Source organism: Panulirus ornatus, chromosome 15 (assembly GCF_036320965.1).
Source record: "Panulirus ornatus isolate Po-2019 chromosome 15, ASM3632096v1, whole genome shotgun sequence".
Taxonomy (NCBI): domain Eukaryota; kingdom Metazoa; phylum Arthropoda; class Malacostraca; order Decapoda; family Palinuridae; genus Panulirus; species Panulirus ornatus.
The window spans coordinates 9473085-9495011 of record NC_092238.1 but is presented as its reverse complement, the minus strand read 5'-3'; the positions used below and the strand labels follow the sequence as shown (position 1 = coordinate 9495011).

Below are 21927 nucleotides of genomic sequence, written 5' to 3'. Positions count from 1 at the left end.
TACCACACAAACAAGACTAGAAACCACAGGCGGTGGCCAATGACGATTTGTTTCAGTATCTTTGATTTGGCGTACATGAACGTATTGGGTTGTGTCCTGTGAGGTGTCTGACTCCAGAGTCTCATATTGAGAATTTCTGTTTGACATTATAAGGGAAAATGTGCAAACCAAAAGCAGCAGTTGTTGATCCTGCAGTGAAGCTTGGTGAACTAAACCTACCCATGCCCAGGATCCAGCGCCTAAGCGTCGTCAATGCGACTTGGAATCGTGTAAGAATGTCTGTATTTACATGTAGAATATGAGGAAAAGTATTCTGGACCTAAAGTTGTGAGTGTAGGTGAACATTTTTCACATAGATTTTATCAATGAAATGCCCATTTTCTTCCTGCATGCTTACGATATGAGTGATTAAAGAAAATGGTTTATACCTGTTTCATTTTGTTAGGATAGAGATAAAAGGAAATAAATGGATAAGGTTTATGTAGTACCCTCAAATTTGACTTTAATTCTAGGTAGGCAGAATTTCTATTACTCTTAAGTGTTAATAAAACATAGAGTGCGAGAGTATATGGTCCTGCCTGACGAGGTGGACCTCAGTATCATGTAATGCTTGTCTGTGGTGGTAAGGGTCTTGGTTTAGGCGTGGTTCCTCGGCGGTGAATACAACTGATGGGGGTCTGGTAGGTAGAAAGTGTTTTTGTACGTCTGTATGGCACGGGCGTGGTATCCGGTCGCCCTGCGGTTTATATTGGTGATACAGTGGGTGCGTGAGCGATGGTATTACATTACGCGTACGTGACAGTGATTTCAGAGGTCTCATATCACCGCAGCTTGGTCTGGGTTGGCTGTTGTGTTTCTCCTCTGCCAAGTCTGGCTGTTGAGGCCGCCGCCCATGGGTAGCATAGCCATCACATACTAGCTGGTATGGTATATTTTGTAGGTACTTCTCCAGGTTCTTCCATAAATTTCTGGGAAGAACACTGTGGTGTTTCTAATGGCTACAGGCAATGCATCAAACAACTTTAAGTCACAGATGTTTACACTGTTGTTTCTTAGTGAACTTAAAAGCACCTTTGACTTCATTAGTAATGTTTGTCAGACTCTTCCATGCCTGTCATGCTGGTGGGTTACTGTAATTAAATGCCTTCCGGGTTTGTGAAATGCAAATTATGATGTGTCTCATGTCTGCTCTCTGCTCTCGGTGCTCTTCACTTATTCCCAGCAGTTGAGACGTTCACCAGTGTCATTGCGGGATCTTTACTCACTTTCTTCTGCAATTTCTCTTGCCCTGAAACTTGATGTTAGCACACATCGTGCCGTCAACGTTAATATTGGGTTTACCTCTCTCACCTGCCATTTTCTGGGAAGGAGCAGCTGTTGCTGCGGAAGTCTTTCTGCGTGCATTGCTCTCCCAAGATATAACGAAATCCACTTCTGTTTGTCATGTTTTCCCCCCTCTCACATAACGGAGTCATTGAAATTTTACCATTTAGGTATGGTACGTTGGGCACGTTGTGAATAGCTCACGGCAAAGAATTGATTTACGTTTGTTTGTAGGTCTTCAGTGTCTTAAGCTGACGAGAATGCCATTGGTACTTACTCTGGTACATGGTTCATGTGTGCGTCTGTCGTATATGAGAATGAGAAACAGTAGAGGTGCAGGGATGGCTAGGCTTTCTACCTCGGAGGCATTAGAAATAACCTGATGTATGATAATGTTTTGTGATATGTTAATTGAAAGACTGTATATCGGTCTCACCGCTTTCCCCGGTATTCCCATGTTACGCATTTGATGCACAATGACACCATAATCACATTTGTCAAAGGCTTTGGAATGTCTGTACATCAATTGCGTCAACGTTATGTTTGCTTCCCAGCGTCTGTACAACTGTATCGTAGTTTATTAAGCAACTGGGAGTCATGATCTTGCTGCCCTGGGGGCCGTGTAGATAGTTGGATCACTGTTTTCAGTCAGCTTTCATAGTGAGTTTAGATTTTAGTGTGTTATCAGTATTGTTCGTTGCTATTTCTGAAGTTTCTTTTTCTAGCGGTTCTTTAGGAGTCTGTTTCAGACCTGGGATTACGCTCGAGTCAATTTTTGTTTTGTATAGGGGATACTTAGTGCCCTTGCAAATGATATTCTCATTTCTTTAGAGATATAGACTTCGAGGAGTCTGGTCCTTAAACAGAATGCCCTCACGAAGGCCTGCGGCGTGATGATGGAATTAGCCATGGATAACAGGGACGGAGTAAGTTGCTGTTTAAGAAGCCTCCATTTAAGTCATTCATCTTTCAGGCAATTCTTAACCTACTGAACGTTAATTCATTTATGTTCATTAATACTCAAAATTTTCTTCTGCCTGTCATATGTGTATGTATTTTAGGTTTTTCTCTCTCTGATTATATATTTTTTTCTTATTCCTGAGTCTTCTATTCTATTTCAAGTGTGTGATCATTGTCCTTCAATCCATTCGACAGGTTTACTTTCCTTTGTTGAATGAGTTGTGGCTATTTCAGGCCTGCTGCTCGGGGACGTCTCTTAAAGGGAGCGTCTCTCTCGTTCTAGTCTAATCTTCCCCCCCCCCCCCCCCCCCAACACACTGGTATGTGTCTGTTTGGTGTATGACAGGTGTTTCTACCGCCAGCCATCTTCTACATTCCTCTGCTATTTTCTTACTCAGGAGAGATTCCTTTAATAACTGAGACATCTCGCTGTTTACTTCATACCAGTTTTAAACGCTTGCTCGCTGTTGAAATAAATATGCTGAGTCCACCTTCACGATAGCATGTGTTTTTAACTAGCAACATTTTCCTAACCTGTTAGGATTTTTTTATTTTAACCTGAAGGTTGTATATTTTTTGAGAGACCTGCTCGCAGAATATTTCTTACTTGTGCAGGTGCTCATATAGTAAGCGCCAGCAAAGAAGGCGACAGTTGTCCACACTGATTCACTTCCTGGCGGTGATTGAGGAAATGCGACATCTGGTAATGGTTAGAACGGATCAGTGAGTGCTTGAACATAATTGGGTCGGTCGGTCATTCGCAGTGCGTGGCGGGTGTGTGGTAATAAGTGTAATACCGTCAGTGCTTGGCCTAATCTGCACAGATCCTGTGATTTGGTGGTTGTTATACTTTCTCCATTTTGTACTGAGAAGTATTAAAACAATCCAGAGTCAGTCCAAGCTAATTATTCCACTCGTCCGTCGCTCTGTTGCTGTGGATGTGTTTTCTTGTCTGATTTGATGGCTCTTACTCAATTTCCTGTTTAGCTTTCTAGTTGATCGATTTCTTCCTGTCTTAGAGACTTGTTCCGTTTCGAAATCGTCATATCTATATAGGAACTTTTAAGTGGTAATTGTTCTCCCCTTGTCCTTTAATCTTCCATCGTGGGTGTAGGAAGTCTTTCGTTCCTGACCTCCTCCTCTAGCCTAGTTCCTGGAGATGGGGTGTGGGAGCCGACTGCTCTTGTTTGCGATTTTTTTTCTTTTCTTCGATTTGATGAATGTTATGTGAGGATATTCTCTTATTTGATGCTTTTTTTTTTTAAGTTAGTTATTAGGATCAAACTCATATATTCAATTTCTTTAAACAGTTTAGTGTAATTTTCTGGACTTTGTTGGGATAGTATTTATCAGTGTTTGTGTATCACAAGGAGAGCTTGGCTCCTTTATAGCCCCGGTTATGTGTGTGTGTGTGTGTGTGTGTGTGTGTGTGTTATTAATTGAATGTATGGTACGGGTTAGGAATTCTACTCCCATGTATATGTAATGGTTACCTATGTATACAAGACAGAGGGAGTATTGCTCTTGTATATGTGTAATTATTCCCATGTTTTTTTTACTGAACTGGGAGTGAGTTTTACCTCTGTATGCGTGTAAATTTAATTACCTATCTTACAGTATAGGGAGGGAGTTCTGCTTTCGTCATCTTGTAATTGTTACCTATTTGTAAAGTATGATGCAGGGAACTCTGCTCTCGTATATGTGTAATTGATAAATGAAAATTGTACAGAACGGAGAGGGAGTGCTCTACCAAGTTGTACTGAGCGGGGATGGAGTTCTGCACTGGTGAGCTCTTTTGAACTCATCATTATACAACTTTCTAGACCTTCGTATACTATAAACATATTCAGTGTCATTAACGAGCTTATTCTAATCACCCGCTTCTGTGATACAGTAAAAGTATCGCATAAAATCTTTCCTAACAATTTTCTTGCTTTATTTCTTTTTAGGGCTTCTGGTTGCTGTATCTTTGCATTTTTGAAAGATTTGTTCACTGTCGATCTCTCTAAAACAGAATTAGAAAACTCGTTGGCTCTGATGAAGACACCACTTACTTTTCTGTCTTCTCTGGTGAGCATATTCATGACGACTGACTTCTCACTGTTACTCACTCTTTTAATTCTGGTACAGTATTATCTGCATTGCCCTCCTTTGATCCTTCTGTATTAGTTCTTTGTGCTTAATTGCGTTTACCAAAGTCAGAAGTGTTTTCTAGTTTTGGCCTTATATACGCTGGGAATACTTTGTTGGACGTTTTCTCATCCATGTTAGTAAATGCCGGTGTATAATCACCTACTTGTACACTGTGGGGAAGAGAGATCTACACCCGTGGGAGGTGCGCGTGTGTGCGTGCGCGTGTCATGCAGTCAGCCAGTTAGTTTGTCTCATTGTGTGTGGTGATGAGGATGCAGGTGGTACAGGATGAGCGTCATGTTGACCACCTGGCAGGAGGCACGACTGTCACCACCTGCCGTCTATATCCCGTTCACCTCGCATCCACCGGCCATAACCCACGGTGGGGCAGGTAACTGGCCGCTCTCCTCCTCCTCTTGCTCTACTCAACCCGCTGAAAAAGCAGCAAGATGCTGCGTAGCAGCCACACCCGGGCAGCGAAATACAAAGTGATTTATACGCAGTCTCATAGAACAAAACTAGTTTCAGGAGACCTGCTGGCCTGGAACATCCTGAAGATAATTTTTTCCCCATTTTTGTGTACTGTGAATTCATACCCGATGTAGTCGCTCTAGGTATTAACATTAATACGCAATAATTAAACTTTATAAGTGTTGCCATGACTTAAGTAATGTACGTATGGTGGTACAAGATACATGAAATCCCTCGCCTTCATGATTTGTAACTTCATATCATATCCATAAATGTCTGTACGATTGTCATGTTCACTGGAACACATTTACTTATTCCTAAGTTGGAGTTGAATAGAGGAGTGTGTGTGACGCTGTGTGTTGGTGGTGTGAGGGCGTGTGGTGAGTGGTCAGACGGGAAGTGTGGAGTGACCCTCAGGGGTCGGCTGCGTCACACTCATGGACACGTGTCCCCGCCTCCACGCTCATGAACACGTGTCCGCGCCTCCACACTGATAGACATGTGTGTCTGTCCCCACGCTGATGGACACATATCCCTGCCTCCACCACACTCGTGGACACGTGTGCCTGCCTCCACAATGATGGATACGTACCCCCGCCTCCACACTCATGGACATGTATCCCAGGTCCACACTCATGGACACGTTTCCACGCCTCCAAACTCATGACACGTGTCCACACCACCTCTCAACTCTGGGCTCCCCCATTGTGGTTCAGTGGTACCGGATGATAACCCATGTCTAGTGTTGGATGACTAAGACAGACAAGCTACACACAAAGAAAAGAAAAAAAATCATTTGAGTGGTAAATATTTGGTGGCGTTTCTTCCACCGTAGCGGGTGTGGGTTAGATGTTGGCTGAGAAAGAACTGGGTTAAATGTTGGCTGAGACAGAACTGATTCAATGAAGCTGAAATGATCGTTGCTGAGGAGGAATCTTCACTTATAAAATGACTTTTCGCTCACACCAGCTTTTGTGAAATCGATGAGAGACCACACCAATACATCATCAGCTCACACACCCCGGTGCAGTGGGGAAGGAGTAGGAGCATAATGATGCAGGGCTAGGGCAGGTGAGGTCCATGGTGGGTTAGAGGAAGGGCGGGTGGGGGAGAGTGATGTATGTCCGGAGGTGAGGACGTTTGAAAGTTTATTTACCCTAAGCAACATATTTATAGCAGGATATGTTGTGCTTGATCTACCACTGTTTTACCTCATCATACTTGCACTTTATTTGATAACTTCTTTTAAGCACTTTCTCCTAAGTCTTTGTTTTATTACTGCTGTTAAACACTTTCTCTCATGTCTGTCCGGTTCTCCTTAATCTTTGTTTTATTGCTGCTGTTAAACGCTTTCTCCTAAGTCTGTCCGGTTCTCTGACGTCTAGCCTAGGATTTTCGAATCTTTGAGATGGTAGTGTCGGTCGCGATGAACTATACCTGTGTTTCTGTTGTTCTCTCGCCTAATGTGCTCACAAACTCTCGTATTTAAGTCTCTCGAGACATCTTTCCGTCGTATATTTTGCTGCGATCAACATATATGGTATATACATCTGCACTGTTTTCCTGATCACTGAATACGGTTGGTTGTTTTTTCGGTGATTTCATTCATTTGTTGAGATTGTTTGACTGCATTTATCTTGCTCGCTTTGAGCATGCTAAGGAGACTTGTTTTCGTAAATGTCTCAGTGATGTGCAGGCACTTATCCTTTAAATATTGCTAGCTGCATATTGTGTGGCCCATCGGCATACACCTTTCAGAAGGCCCCGCTTATCATATCACTGAATCTATTTCCCTCCTTGTCTTATCGCAGTATCCTGTGCTTTCCTTGTCATGGCGAGAATAGTAGAGCATCAGGTTATCTCTGTGTGTGGGATTTCTGTACTCTTTAAACTCGACACTATTGGTTTGTTTCATTAGCAGTAAGTCCGTGAATGGGAGTGAGTCACCTTGCTGCTCCTCAAGGGCGTTCAACAGTATGGATGGCTCTGGGTTATTTAGTCTTTGTTTCAGATCTTTTAAATTGAACTATTTGGATGGTATTACTAAATATCTTCGACGTATCTCTGCCAAGTTACGATGTTAGGGAAAGAAAAGGAAAGTTAGCTGATACTGTACTTTATAGGGAGCCCCAAGCCAGAGAACATATGTTTATAGAATCATCCATTGGAATTTTAAGATTGTTAAAGCGATCGGTTCATGTAATTAAAACTAAGTTAACAGAATTATTTTAGGGGCAGGGGAAGTTTTTCGTAATTCAGTATCAGTCCTCCTTTCTTGAAGCAACCTAAACGCCTTGTCTAAAGGGACGTCGGTGAAGAGAGAAGTCACATCCAGTCTTGCCTTGTTTCTCACGGGTATCTCTCTCTGACTCTGCTTAACATGTCTCTTGATAGCTTGAGGCTAGGCGTGCTTTCACTGATGTGACAAAGCTCGCGAGAGCAAAGCGTTGTTTTAAGTTTTTTTTTTTTTTGGGTGGGGGGATTACTGTCGACATTTCTTGCCTGTACTTATATATTGATCCTGAGATCATGGGCCCATACCATTCCTGGCACTACGCAAGGGATGGAGGGGGATTCTTTGTCTGTTTAAGGCCTGTGAGTGGAGGCTAGCCAACAAGTCAGATTGGCTGAGCTATCTGACCTATGAATTCCAGGAGCTTAAACTTGTTGCTTACCTGAACTATTGATACTGCAGGCTGGATACCTTAAGCTGGGTTACAGAGCAACATACCTGGTGAAGTCCTCTGGGGTCCTCTACCCCAACAGCCCGGGCTAGGCCCAGGCTGCTGGGTTGGACCTGTTCGTCGACGAAGCTGTTCAGAAGCCGTGGCTCGCAGGCCCACGTATCCTTCACAGCCGTCTTGGTCTGATACGCTTTGTAAGCACTTTCCCAAGTGCATCTTCAGGCAGTTTTAAGCACATACATACCTTAGTGATATTCATACATATACAATATGATGAGAAGCGTTCACTCTAGTTTCTGGCTATATGGTTTGATGGTTTACAGTTGACACGGTCATTCTTTTCAAGTAGAATTCACCGCTATCACTTTCGTCCATTAGTCCATTTATCAGTGTTGTGCACAAGTTACGGGGAGATGAAGTTCATTGTGTCAGTTCCATTTCGAGGTATGACTCGCCCTGAGTGAGGTCATGCGGCCGTTAAAGAAGCTGGAGGGAGTGATGTGTGCGTTTTCGGGTAGCCTAATGAAGTCAGGATCGAGTGACAGTGGCCAAGCACAGCTTTTTTTTTCCGCGAAAGTACAACAGGTGTAAACATTACACACACACACACACACACACACACACATACATATATATATATATATATATATATATATATATATATATATATATATATATATATATATATATATATATATATCATTTAAAAGAATGATTAATCACTGAATTACAACATTGGACTTTACGCGACTACTTTTTGTATGAATTACCATTACTTCTCGAATAGTGGACTGTACACCTTGAGTTCCATAGACTGAGGTTATGGTATGGTTTCTCATATTCAGCCAGGTGAAAGACCGCATTAGCATCTAGTCTTGGGGATGGAATGCAGGAAGATGGGTGGCACCTAAGGTGAGATCTTGATCTTAGATTTTAGGGACTGGCCATAGAAGGGGTTTGAGCTGGTATCTCATCATTATTGTTATCCCAAAAAGTCCTCAGGTTTTTTCTGTACTCGCAAGCTTAAGGTCATTGTAAATATAGTTCAGTAGCTTAATGTTTTGAGCAGGATCATCCTAGATTTCAAGGGTAAAATGTGTTCGATTTTGTATTTGCGTCTTTAAAATGTCGGGAGTACCTTATACAACCCTTGGAACTTTGGAGAAATGGTTTGGAGCTTAGTTCTTCAGCATTGCCAGGCAGGAGTAGGGAGAGTAGCTGGGATGCGTTCGTGAACCCGTCGAACTTTGGGTTTGCGTTGTCATCGTCAGGGACAGAGTTTGGCTCATAACATTAGCATGTTTCAGGGTCACATTCTGACAGGGCAGCGCAGAGCAAAGAATGGAGTGCCTGCCATGGACTTGTACATGGAGTACATATGGTACCCACCTTAGCTCTTATGGCTTAAATCTACCGTGAGATGTATGGTGTTCAACACCTTGCAAATGAGTCTCTGCTAAGCCATTGGGGGCTTGATGGTTGTATAGAATATTACATCTCTTGATACCATACTGCTTACGTGTATCCTCAAATGCGTTGTTGATCTCACCGCCACTGTCGCCATTATCGGCAACAATGAACTTGCGGGCTACAGTGCCTGTTAGAGATGTGGTAATTAAAGGCACATATAACAGTTCTCGTGGTTTTTTTATCCGCAGGTGGGACCTGCTCAAAGTGACAGATAAACGCATCTGTCATTACTAAGATGTCAAGGGGAGTTATTTGCTAGGAAGGTGGAAAATGCTTTTTTTTTTCTTCCTAATTTTACGGAACTTACATGCTAGAAACTTTGTCATGTGATTGTCTTGTTATTTGGATCCATATAGATTCACTTATGCCTCGACATATGTGGTTTAACAGTTCTTCAGAGATAGCATTATCTGAATCACTACGCAGAAGTTTAAGTCTTATCATGAGACTGATTTCAACTATTCTGTCCTGCTGGGTATACCAAGTTCTTCCCCATGTTGAATGATTAGAGTTAACAGTGTGCCCTATGCGTGGACACTCATTCCCATGATTCAGTTACAAGACATGTTAGGACTGTCAAGGGGTCATTGAGATAACCTTTATGTTGACGCGATAACATAAAGAAGATAGAATTCTTTGGCCATTTTTGGCTCATGTATTTAAACCGAGTTTTGTTTTATACTTCTGTGTTGTTACATTAAGTGTATTATAACAGGGACTAGATTTTGTAGTGTGACTTGAGTGGCGTGCGTACCTAGCTAGCGAACCCACATGTACTGCTCGACATAGTAAGTCGTCACACATTTATCAGTTGAGGAATGGGTGCTGGTGCCTTCAAGGTTACGTCAGGGTCTACCCGATGCACCTGTCCTGACTGCCTTTTCGTCTTGGATGTGGACACTCTGTGACTAATGCGGTGTTTCAGGACAAAGCATCTGCCACAGTATTTTTTGCTTCTCTGGGACATTATTTAATGATGAGGTTAAAGTCTTAAAACTGTTAGTGACTAGTGAACCTGCTTGCTAGAAAAAAAGATTAAGGATTGAAGGTCTTTGTGTTCACAAATATTAGAATGCTTAAGAGCCCAGACCACAGCCAGTGCTTTGAGTTCGGTGACGTATCTTATCTCTTACTTTAACAGGGGTCTGTTCCCCATATGTAGTGGGTTTTAGGTGTCCTTTCTTTTCCTGCATAAGGTCCGCACGAGCCTAAGTTAATAACATTCATGTTGTTATTACGAAAAGGCATAAAAAAATCAGGGAGGTTTAGGGTTGGGCCTTAGACCAATTACTCTTTAGGGTTTGGATTGCGTACTCTCTTGGTGATCTCAGTTCAAAGGTCTCATCATTCTTCAGCAACTTTGAGAGGCGCAGAAGGACTACTGGAATCCTTGTACGATACTCTTGTAAAATTCAGCTAATCCAGTGAACGTTCATATTTTGTCCACATTCATGAGTCGAGGCTATTCTGACACAGACATTATCAGCATAGACGACTCTCCATGCTCTTTTGCAATGTCGTTCAAATGATCGAGTCTTTTGTTCTAAACAAACTACGCGTACATCCAGAGACCAGCTTCTTGCAGCTTGATAAGAGCTTTTTTCCCACATTTGACGAATAGACATTGGTGTCACGATTGAGGTATACCATGTGTTCCGACCCCATAAGCTGCATGACTATATTAGTCATAAGCTGTGAGGAAGTGATAAGGCTTGAGCGGAGGTCAGAAAGGAAGTTGCATGAAAACTCCAGTTTAGAAGTCATGCTAAAAGGAGCCTCAGGCTGGCTTTGAGGATTGAACGGAGTTTTGCAGAAGCCTTTAAATGGATAAATGTCGGGAAAATCCCATTATAACTCAGGCTCTGGAGTGAATCAGTTAGGACCTATAGTTGAAATCTATCAGCTACGGAACGTAAGTGAGCAGCTAATGATCTAATCTAGCATTGGTCACCGAGACGAGCGCTACTTATGAACAAGGATGACTGGGGCTTTGCATGGGGGTCTTGCATAGTTGACTAACTCCTCGCTGCTACGTGTCCATGCAGGTTTATCCCGGTACGGAAACTTGTATATACGGTCTGTAGGTCCGACATGTTGGACGTAGGACGTGTTGAGGAAACAGTACGTTACTGGGACAACTCCTGGTAATCTACAGCAAACGAGAACTGGGAAAAAGTAGTGATGCATGTGCACACAATCCATTGATGGGGGATGTGTTATGGTTCGTTCTCCACCATGGCCTGGTAGCTTAGCAAAAATATTAGCACTAGAATTCTCATTATGGATTACACAACACCTTACTCTAAATTGCAATTTGTCAGCAAGGACTAAGACTTCCATCTGGCCCATGGTTGTCATGCGAACTTCAATAACCCTCCCCTAATTATGGTAAGTCGAGAGGGATAGTGCAGTGAATAGCTTTGTAAAAATGCCCATTGTAATTAGGTTAACTTTCGTATCTGCTTCGATAGAAACTTTGGCTGGAATTTGAGAAATGTGACCTCGGTGAATAGGTTCATAATTCCCCCGAATGTTAACAGTTGATGCGAAATGCAATGCCACTCTGGTCAGGAGTATTAACAAAATGAGTAAAGGTAATATGAGAATGCTATCAGTCACATGCAAAATTTACTAGTATTTAAGAAGAGCTGTTTAGATACTATGTCAGAGATTCCCCTCGTGAACATAGACATTGATATATGTTGTACTGATTGTCTTTGAAACCTCTGCAGAATTGATGGGGGGAGGGTTAAGACCGCTGCTTCTTTTTAACCCCTTTGCAGGCCTCTGTGACACGGGTATGCGCCTTGTGGTACTTGCAGCGGGGGTTTTGGGTCGGCCTGTGGTGGTAGACTGACCGGGAACTTGATATAGCAGGGTTAGGTGGTGGCATTTAGAACATTAGGTTTAACCTTGAACAAGGGGCATTGGCCCTGGACATTCCCCAGGTCTGACAATTATAGCACACAACTGGGGGAGCTCAGGATGCGGGGAGGGTGCTCCAGCCTGCAGGGTGAGTTGGGGAACCATGTCCTTGGGCCTAGTTGCCCATAGGAGGTATGGGAGTTAACTGACTGGTACTAGCTTCCCTCATCCTTGTATCATTAGCAATGGCGAGAGCGAGCTGAAAGCTCCATATATATTATAGTCAGATACTAGTGTAGATATGAGGCTGTCGGCTGGATTTTCATCTCATTTATTATATACTGCTTTAGGGGGCTTGCTGAGAACGTGCATGTGCAACGTAAAATTGCTGAGTGCTTGATAAGATATGCCCGTGTCTACGTTTGTGGCTGACCACCCATTTCCCTTCTTAGATGATTTTGAAACACACTGTGTCGCTAAGTCCACTCTTTTCTGGTACTCTTCCATAGACTCTCCGTCTGCCATATCTGTCAGTGTTTATTCCATTAACACAATGTAGGGGTCTTCTTTTCGCCATACACAATAGGGATTTCTAAAGCTGTTCTTAAACCCTTCCCAGGTGGTCCGTCTTTGTACTTAAGGAATTCCCCTGCATCGCTCTTGAGTGTAATACATCAGTCTCAGCGCATTTGAATTTAATCAGATCATCTGGAACTGATGCTCTTTTACTTTGGGATAAACATTTCGTAATATAAGATCTCTGATTTAGTTTATCATAATTACTCATGAATTCTATTGACTTAAAGTCTGAAGAAACATACTTATGAAGTACTTTGTTCTCAGACATGATCGTATAAACTCTATTTTTACTGAGTAAAGAAGGAAAATAATAATGTGTCGCACACGCCCCACAAAGCGCGACTTTAGCTAGGTTGCAAGTGATTGAGGTTATGACCCAGCGACCCAGAGGTGTCATGTAACATAGACATTCCTCTCAGCACGATGCAGTTGACGACGTAGGCTCGAGTTCCTTTAGTGAAGTAAATGGTTCAGCCTCACCGTCCCTCACATACACTGGCATATATTATAAGACATCTTGCTGTTGACATCCGGTGTTACGATTCTCTGCAACACGGGAATGCATCCTTAGTGCTGCCAGTCTTCCACAGAGAGGGTTAAGTTTTACTTGTTGATAACCTATGTATGAGCGTGGATGACCCAAGATAAGAGAAAGCTATGAAACGATGTAGCGTTAATGATAGAATAAGATAGGGTTCCATCCATCGTGATGGGTCTTGGTTGGATGCCCACTGAGAGAGAGCTGAATATATATCATCGGCCCATACCATGCCTAGTACAAGGGCTCGTTTTGAGGGCCTACAAGTAGGGGATAGCCAGCTAGTCAGGTTGGTCATGTATTATACATACTCATGGACAGCTTGCCACACCACACTCATGAACACACGTTTTCACTTCCATACTCATGGACACGCGTCCACATCTCCACACTCATGGACACGTGTCCCCACATCTCCACGTGGAGTCATGGAGACGTGTCCACGGCACGCCTCCACGCCCCCACAGCAGAAGTGGACACGTGTCATGCACTCTTTCGTCGTTGTGTTGTTGGTCATCATGCCTATCACTTGTGATTCACCCTCCTATGGATCAAAGCATGAGACTGGGCCACCCCCTCTCTGGCGAGATAAAACCCCCTGTGGTCAGGGTCAGAACGCATGAGCTCTGCCCCCAACCCCCTTCCACGCATGACCCCGCCTTGCTTATAGATACGATTATATTGAAATGCATTATGGTGTTGAGATCTAGTCCTTAGCCTCTGGTGATAATGTCGTCAGTGATCCGTGTTTATGATGAGGGGAGGAGAGTCCACTCTCACTCCAGACCATACAGGTGCACCCAGTGTTTCTCACTCAGTCTTCCTCGAGCTTATATTCATCCTTTGCTATTGACAATCTCCACACCGACATAGTTCTTAAAACTACGAAACAGTACCTTCAGTGCGATAGATTATTTCGAAACGGATTGAACGTGTTTTTTTTTCGCATCTCCAGCATTCCCAGACTTGTTTTCCACGCATGTGCACTTCCCACACTTTACTCTCCAGTCAGACATCTCTCCCACTCAGATCTATCTGTTACTCCCACGTCCTTAGTTTATTGCACTCCTACATTTTTTTTTTTTTTTGTCCTCACTTAGACATCTCCTCTCCCTGTAGTCTCGCTTCCTTTGCTTTCATTCAGACACTTCCTGTGCTCCCTCATCCCCTCTTTTCCTCACCAAGACACTTCAGTCGTTTTATTCTTTGCGCTTCTCAGTTAAACACTTCCTGCACTGTCTGACCCTTTCCCCCTCCTCATCTAGGCATCTTCCGCTTTCTCTCGTGTTTTATCATCCTCATTTGCACATCGCTCGCTCTCCCAAATCCTCTGCCCTCATCTGTACACCTCCCACACCCATGGTCATTTCCTCTTCTCATTCAGACGGTTGTAGAAGAGTTCATCCCAAGGCCAATTCTTCCCAAGACAGTGCTCCGCTAGAATATAATAAGTACGTATGTATATAACCTAACCATACCTAAGTGAGTTGTATATTAGTCTCTCCTAGCCATATACCAGGAGGAAATATCCTGATATTCATGTAGACACCCTCCGCATGCCATGCCCATAACATCATCACCTTGCCAAGCGAACGTTCACGACCCAGCCTACTGCAGTGGGAGTCGACCCCCCTGAGCCACTCTTGTTTTCATTAACGGGAATTGCCCTAACACTAGCGCGGCCTGGGTCTCCTTGTTAGGGTCGTAGAGGCGTTAAAGAGCTCGTGCAAGAAAGGAATATAGTGTAGACTTAAATATAACGTTTATTGATGTACTTTGTTTTGAGCTTCCGATATTAGAGTATTCTGGTGGTGGGATAGTGGTAATTCACTTGGTGAAGTAGCAGAAAACAGTTAAGGGACGAGAGCGTACAAGAGTAGGTTCCTTATCCTGTTAATTTCAGTTGAAGATGGAAGAGGACGAGTCCTCTGTAGGAAGGCATGACGCGCCTCCTTCCGATTCGTGAATGACATCATCCCGCTGACATCACTAGAATTCTCCCTTGTTGATTTCCTCATCAGCCTTCGTAAGCTCTGCGACTTCTCTTATAAGATGTCCTGTACTTCATTCAGAATGTTTCATGCTGTTTCTTCGTGTTTTGATGGTGGAAGAATATCTTCTACCTCTGAATGATTGTTTAAACATAGATAGCAGCCCGAAACCTAGGTTAATGTTGCCCAGACTATATAGATATCTCCCAAAACAGTTGGAAATCCGTTATGATAGAAGTAACTTAGGGAGATTTTTTTAATGTTTCAACAGCTATGGAGTATATTCAGGTCTTCTGAACTAGGCCAAAAAGAAAAAATCCCAAAATTTAGGAATAGAAAAGTGCCATGGCACTAACTTTTGCGTTGAACCCCTGAGCAAATATCGTGTTGTGCATTTTAATGTTACTTGATTTATTATCATTATCATTAATAGGTCTGATGAAGAAAATAGGGTACATGATTAACATAATAGCAGGGAAAACGAAATATGGTAATAGTGTAGAGGAGTGTGGCACGGTGGTGCCTCTCGTCTAGTATACAATCTGCCCGCTGAAACACAACCGGTTTGTGTCCAAGCTTCAGCACACCAGGGCCGGCTCCACTCCATTCCTTCTGTCCGCTTTCTCCGCGTCATTCTTTCAATAGCTCGTAAATTCTGTTTCGCGATTGCCAGAGCAATGATATATCAAGAACATCGAAAGAATCTTGGAGAGTTATGTGGGTAAATGAAACCTTGTGTGCGTGTTTTAGATTTGTATACTTTTTGAAAAATTGAATTGAATTTGATGGGTCAAGTCGCTGCTGGCAGACTGTACATGGCTCGGCTTGTTGGCCTTGCTGGCGGGGGGCTCCTGGCGTCTGCTTTTTCTCGGCGAAACCTGACGCTGGCTTGCGGTATACCCAAAGCCGTAAGTGATAAGACGTTTGGAACAGGGAAGGCCTCCTTCCACCACTCGCATGGTGTTAGAGCTCACAGCCTTTTTATCACATTAACACACCTTTGTTACTTACAGGTACATGTTAATACATCATTCAAGTAAATTTCAGACACTAATTATCTATTCGACATATTTTGTAGGTATCCTCTTATATAATCTGCGCACAATCAGTCTGGATCCAATTCATCTCCGAAACATCATTGACAATAGAGCCCCTTTTGATCAGGTATTAACCACACGTTGTGGTAGTGAACGGCAGCAAAATTCAGGATGAATCGACCTTAAGATGCTTAACCAGTTGGGGTCTTCCAGGGGTGCGACGGCTTGCAGAAACTGCATCGGTGCCAATTAGAAACTTTGGTCTGAGATGTCTAAAAAGACTGCCTTAAATTGTCATTTGATGTAAATTGGCATGAAAAAAATGGTCCGAAGCAAATATTCCTGATAACTTCCATGTTTTTTTTACATGTATGTTTTTAAATGTTTGTTTTCATGGTTATTACTGTAACTTATTATTAAAGTTCTTTGGAGTTGACGATGCGTGTGTTCAGCTGAAATGAGTCTGAAAGTAGCCCTTACTGTACATGTAAGTATACGAACTCTGAATCATACACAATTTGGACAGCACTCGTGGTCAACGAAAAGTTTCTTGAGTGTAACGGAGTTGGTTTAAGCTCGGATATCATTGAATGATACTGGGAATTCCATACGGGATTTTCATGTCTGCTCTGTGTCGAAAACTAGGTGTGTTGTGTCAGATTGTAATCTGTTAGGATGAAAAGGGTAGTCATAGTGCGTGACGCACGTTGGTGATCCTTCCGCCGCTAGGGTCATCATATCCTCTAGGTGGTAGGGTACTTCTTTTTTATTTTTTTTTCTTGGAGTCCGTTGGATGTTAGGCTTTGCGATGTTTTACTCCAGCATATGTATTTAGAACTTTTACCTAGCTGAGTCCATAAGTGCAGGGCAGTCAAACGCATCATCTGGACTGTAGAGAATTGGAGGAATGAAAAAATTGGTTGTGGTGAGTTAGTGTGGTGTTATGGTGTAGCCTCCAGAGAGAGAGAGAGAGAGAGAGAGAGAGAGCAATAACCATACAGAGCTCACTCCAAACTTCAAATATTATTGCCGTTGGATACCATGAATAGAGAGGGAAGATATCAATGCCAGGTAAGTATATAAACATAGTCGTGTTGACATGCCCTGCCAGTGCTTGTTTTATTGTTCATGAATGCTTCGAGATTGTAATGTTTCTGTGCCAGTGATGAAGTAGCATACTGCCAGTGTTTCACAGTTAACCTCAATAGGACATCAGACATTGCTTTGTACCTCAGAGAAGTAATGTAACGTCACTTGTGATTACTGCAATTATTTATACATTAAAAAAAAAAGTGTCCAGCACATGGAGTTGGCGACAGGTGTTGCAGGTTTGACATCACATGTTAGTTACTGTAGTTCTTGATGTCACTACAGGTGTTAAGAAAAATAATGATGGGTAAGCTGTTTGACGTCATCTTTAACACAACACTTAATCATGTATATCATAACAGGTGAGTAGGAAGGTGAGTTATGTCATTTGATATCTCATATAAAGACGGCTGTTACTGGTATAGAATGCTGGTATCATAGGATGAACTACATACTACATTGTGAACAAGACAATGATAGAATAATTATATCTTTGCGGCTGTCATTATCAAAGGCATGATTCTCAAAGCATACTTTTCGTAGATTAAATATTATTGGATGTAGAAAGTTATAGTTATATGTGCATGTTTCAAATATTGATAATAGTATGGTTTGACCAAGAAATCGACTTGGGTAAATGTTTTGGCATTTTTGTTTTCTTGAATCGCATCCCCAGAGGTTTTAAAGCTTGTTTGTAACATAATTAGTTGTTTTATTATAAGGCTTTATGAAGGGGTGTGTAATCCACCAACCCTGAAGTATTTTAGAGTTTCAGATTTTTTTCCCCCAAGCCACCCTGGCCTGAGCTTATCATGCTTTGTTCAGCTTAGGTAAAGCCCCTACTTTGAAAATTTAAGAACAGCCCCCTGTAAGTAAATGCAAGCCACTGTGGATACTTTCTTGAACGATATTAACTTTCAGAACTAAAGGAGAAATCAGTTTAGGGAAGGCTCTCCCTCTCATTAGTGGGTACTTGGGAAATTTGGTCTGTGGAGATTTCCTCACACCAATTACAGGGCAATTGTTACTTATTCCTTGAAGCATTATTTTATGTTGCACTCTTTCGTACATGATAAAGATTTGCATCTGTTGTTTTGAAGTACTATTCTTCACCCAGTGTCATTATATATATATATATATATATATATATATATATATATATATATATATATATATATATAGAATATATATATTTTTTCTCAGCAAATCTGTTTAACTTGGTGTATTGATCTGTGCAATAATTAAATTCTTGGTAATCATAGCACTTGGGTGCTGATATTTGATGAAGTATTATTTGATTAAGAATTGGTGTAATGGCAAAAAGTAACTTGTCTCATGTTTTGACAAAAATATTTCATTTGATCAGTTGTCATGAAAGCAACCTTGCTAAATGAAGGTTGTTCAGACTTGCTGAAACTATAGCTAGTGTGATCCAAGAGTAGCAGATGAATCAATTTGTTTTTCATGATATTGAACTTATTAATGATTTTTGATGGCTAACTCCAGTCTTTTAAGGGAATTTTGATACTGTAATTCGAAATATGACTGTTGGGGAGATTTCTTTTACTGGGATCCCCCAATCCCACCTTATCTAAACCCCTATTTACTGTGCATTTGTTGCTTTGAAATAATTAGTTGTCATTTGTATCTACTGTATTTGTGATTAGTGTTTTGGTTGTCTTAATGCATTCATGATTAGTACTATTTCTTTAGAGTTGAAGAATTTTGAACATTTTGAGTACAGTTTCATAGTATGAGCTTTGACTAAAGATTTTTAGATTGTCTTTCCTATATATATCTTTGAGAGCTCTTGTAACTTTGTTGAAACAAAGATATCAAAGTGAAAAACTCTGGTGAAATTAATTGATGTCAGAAATAAGACTTACAGAATAGCAGATAGATAGTTGTTTTCAGTTGAGAGCTTTACAACCTTTTCCATTTCTACATATTTTAGAATGTATTAGAGATTACTTAGGGTTGTTTCAAGCATTTAGTGTTCTTTCATTTCACAGAGGTACGTCAGGAAGCAGTCAAGGAAGCCTTGGCACAGTACCAGTCACGTCCCAAGAACCTCCCTTTACCATCCAAACGATCATCTGTTATGACAGCAAGATCCCCAGATAGACATCACAGAGATTCTGGTAAGGATCAGTCATCATTATTCTTTGTTGCATAATTCGTTCCATCAATTTTGTATTGAAATTTTTTTATCTCAATATGGTATTATAAAGTATTTGAGTATATGTATACAGTATTTTAGAATGTGCTTGATTTCTTTTTTTTTTACTTTACTCATTAATGAGTAATTTTTAATGTTTTCAGATTCAGAAGACAGTGATGAAGACAGTGTGACAGCAGAGGGAAGTTTAGGAAGTAGTGGGGGTCACAGCGGGTCACAAGGCACTCCGGAGGTACCCCGGACACCACTGTTGTTACCTCCACCACAAGTTCCTGTACATGGTAGTGGGGGAGGAACACCAGCCAGCAGCTCAGGCAGTAGTCACCACACTCCACCACCACACCCAGTCCCGCCCAAACAGCAACAACCTCTACCACCCATACCACCACACAGGTGAAGAACTACTGCTGTGTCTATATTTCACTGTGAAAGAAATTAGTTGCTTCCTATAAAGTGATGCACAGTACTCTTTTTTACTGTTGATGGTTCCTTTCTTAATACAATTAAAGCAGTATTAGGCAATTGTTAGCTTATCTTCAGAAAGTGCTGAAGAGCTTAAATATTTAGATAGGTTCACTGTCTTAGGCACTAATGTTGTCATCTGTTATTCCATTGTTTTTATAACTGAATGTGGTAAAATTTCAGAATGTAGATACACATTTCTTAGATGATGAAATTTAACATAATTGTTACTTTTGAACTTGTCAGTAATATCAAGATATGATCTTTCTATTTCTATGATCTTTCATATATAGTTTGTATCTGGGATTGCTAACTTGGCAGTCGTGTTAATTCTTAGAGTTTACCCACATTTCTGAGATTTCATTAATATTTGTTTTTTTTGTAACTGAATAGGATATAAGTTCATCCCATTTTGTAATGATGCTTTGGGCATTTGTACCTATTAAACATTTTCATTGGAGTTGATTTCTGGACTGAATTTGCCTTTTTTTTTCTTTTTTACTGTTGGTATATGTGTTTGTATTATCATTGTTAAGGTCTGCATGTGCAGCAGTGGGAGAGAGACTGTTCTCCATCTGTTTTTGGTTGAGAGAGCTGAAGAGATGTGCTGAAATGGTTTGGATGTATGGAAAGAATAAGTGAGGAAAAGTTGAAAAAGAGGATATATGTGTCAGAAGTGGAGGAAATACAGAGAATGGTGAGACCAAAGTGGTGATAGAAAGATAGAGTGAAAAGATTTTGAGTGATTGGGTCCTAAACATGTAGGAGGGTGAAAAGCATGTATGAGATAGAGTGAATTGGAACAGTATGGTGTACTGTGTTCAACATGCTGTCAAGGGTAAAAATGAAAGTGCATATTCGCTATTTCCTGCGTTAGCAAGGTAGCGTTAAGAACAGAGAATTGAGCCCTAGAGGGAATATACTTACTTGGCCTCCTTCTCTGTTTTTTTTTTTTTTTTTCTTTTTTTTGAAAAGTAAAAATGGGAGGGGAGAATTTCCAGCTCCTCTCCCTCCCCTTTAAGTTGCCTTCTGTGATATGCAGTAAGTATGTGGGAAGTTTTCTCTCTCCCCAATCTCGAGGTATAATATATGTATTAAGAAAGGGGATGACTGTGTTGTTGATTGGTTGGTAAGGATATTCATTCTTTGTATGGATCATTGTGAGGTGCCTGAGGGTTGGTGGAGTGCATGCATAGTGCCATTGTACAAAGGCAGAGAGGTTTTTGATAAGAATGTAAGATGTGTGTGTGTGTGAGGAAGTAGAGAGTAGGGGCAGTGGCACATGGAAAGGTTGGGTTTGTGGGAGGGATGTGTTGTCACCATGGCTTTTTTTTTTTTTGGGGGGGGGGGGGTGATGAGGGAGGTAAATGCAAGGGTGTTGGAGAGAGAGGCAGATATGAAGTCTGTAGGGGTGGAGGGGGCTTGGGAAGTGAGTCTGTTGTTGTTTGCTGGTAAAATGGCTCTGGTGGCAGATTTGAGTGAGAAACTGTTGAAGGTAGTGTCTGAGTTTGGGAGAATGTGTGAAAAGAGGAAGTTGAGAATTAATGTGAATAAAAGTAAGGTTATTAGGTTTAGCAGTGCCCAGAGAGAGGGTAGTTGGGGTGTGTTTCAATGGATAAAATTTGGAGTAAGTGAGGTGTTTTAGATACCTGGTAGTGTACATATCAGTGAATGGAACTATGGAAGCAGAGGTGAGTCACAGGATGGGTGAAGGGGCAAATGTTTGGGGAGCATTGAGGAATGTGTGGAAAAGGATCACTATCTTGGAGGGCAAAAAATGTGTATATTTGAACTTAAAGTAGTCCAGCAATGTTTTATGGTTTCAAGGCATGGGCTATAGATAAGAATTTGTGGAGGAGGATGTATGAGTTGAAAATTAAATTTTTGAGAATAATATGTGGTGTGAGGAGGGTTGATCAAGTTAAGTAATGATGAGGTGAAAGAGTTGTGGCAATTAAAAGAGCATGGGTGAAAGAACTGAAGATGATGGGCTGAAATGGATGAGGACTAAGAGAATGTAGAGGCCATATTGGAGACAGAAGGAAGGAGTCTGAACATGCAGAATTGCGAAAGGCATGCAATGTATTGAGGGAATTGGTGTGATGTAGTATACAGGGGGATAATGTTTTGTCAGTTGATTGAACCA

The 21927-nt window shown here is 41.6% G+C and overlaps 1 protein-coding gene across 7 annotated transcripts in view; it reads left to right on the top strand.

Annotated features, from left to right (window-relative positions):
• The window catches only part of DIP2 (disco-interacting protein 2), a 520124-nt gene that overhangs the window by 403281 nt on the left and 94916 nt on the right, over nt 1–21927 (top strand). For all 7 annotated transcript variants that reach the window (XM_071670477.1, XM_071670476.1, XM_071670474.1 and 4 more), the window contains 2 exons: nt 19153–19281; nt 19463–19712. In XM_071670477.1, coding sequence (XP_071526578.1) covers nt 19153–19281; nt 19463–19712 — 379 coding nt within the window. The remainder of the gene's footprint in view (nt 1–19152; nt 19282–19462; nt 19713–21927) is intronic.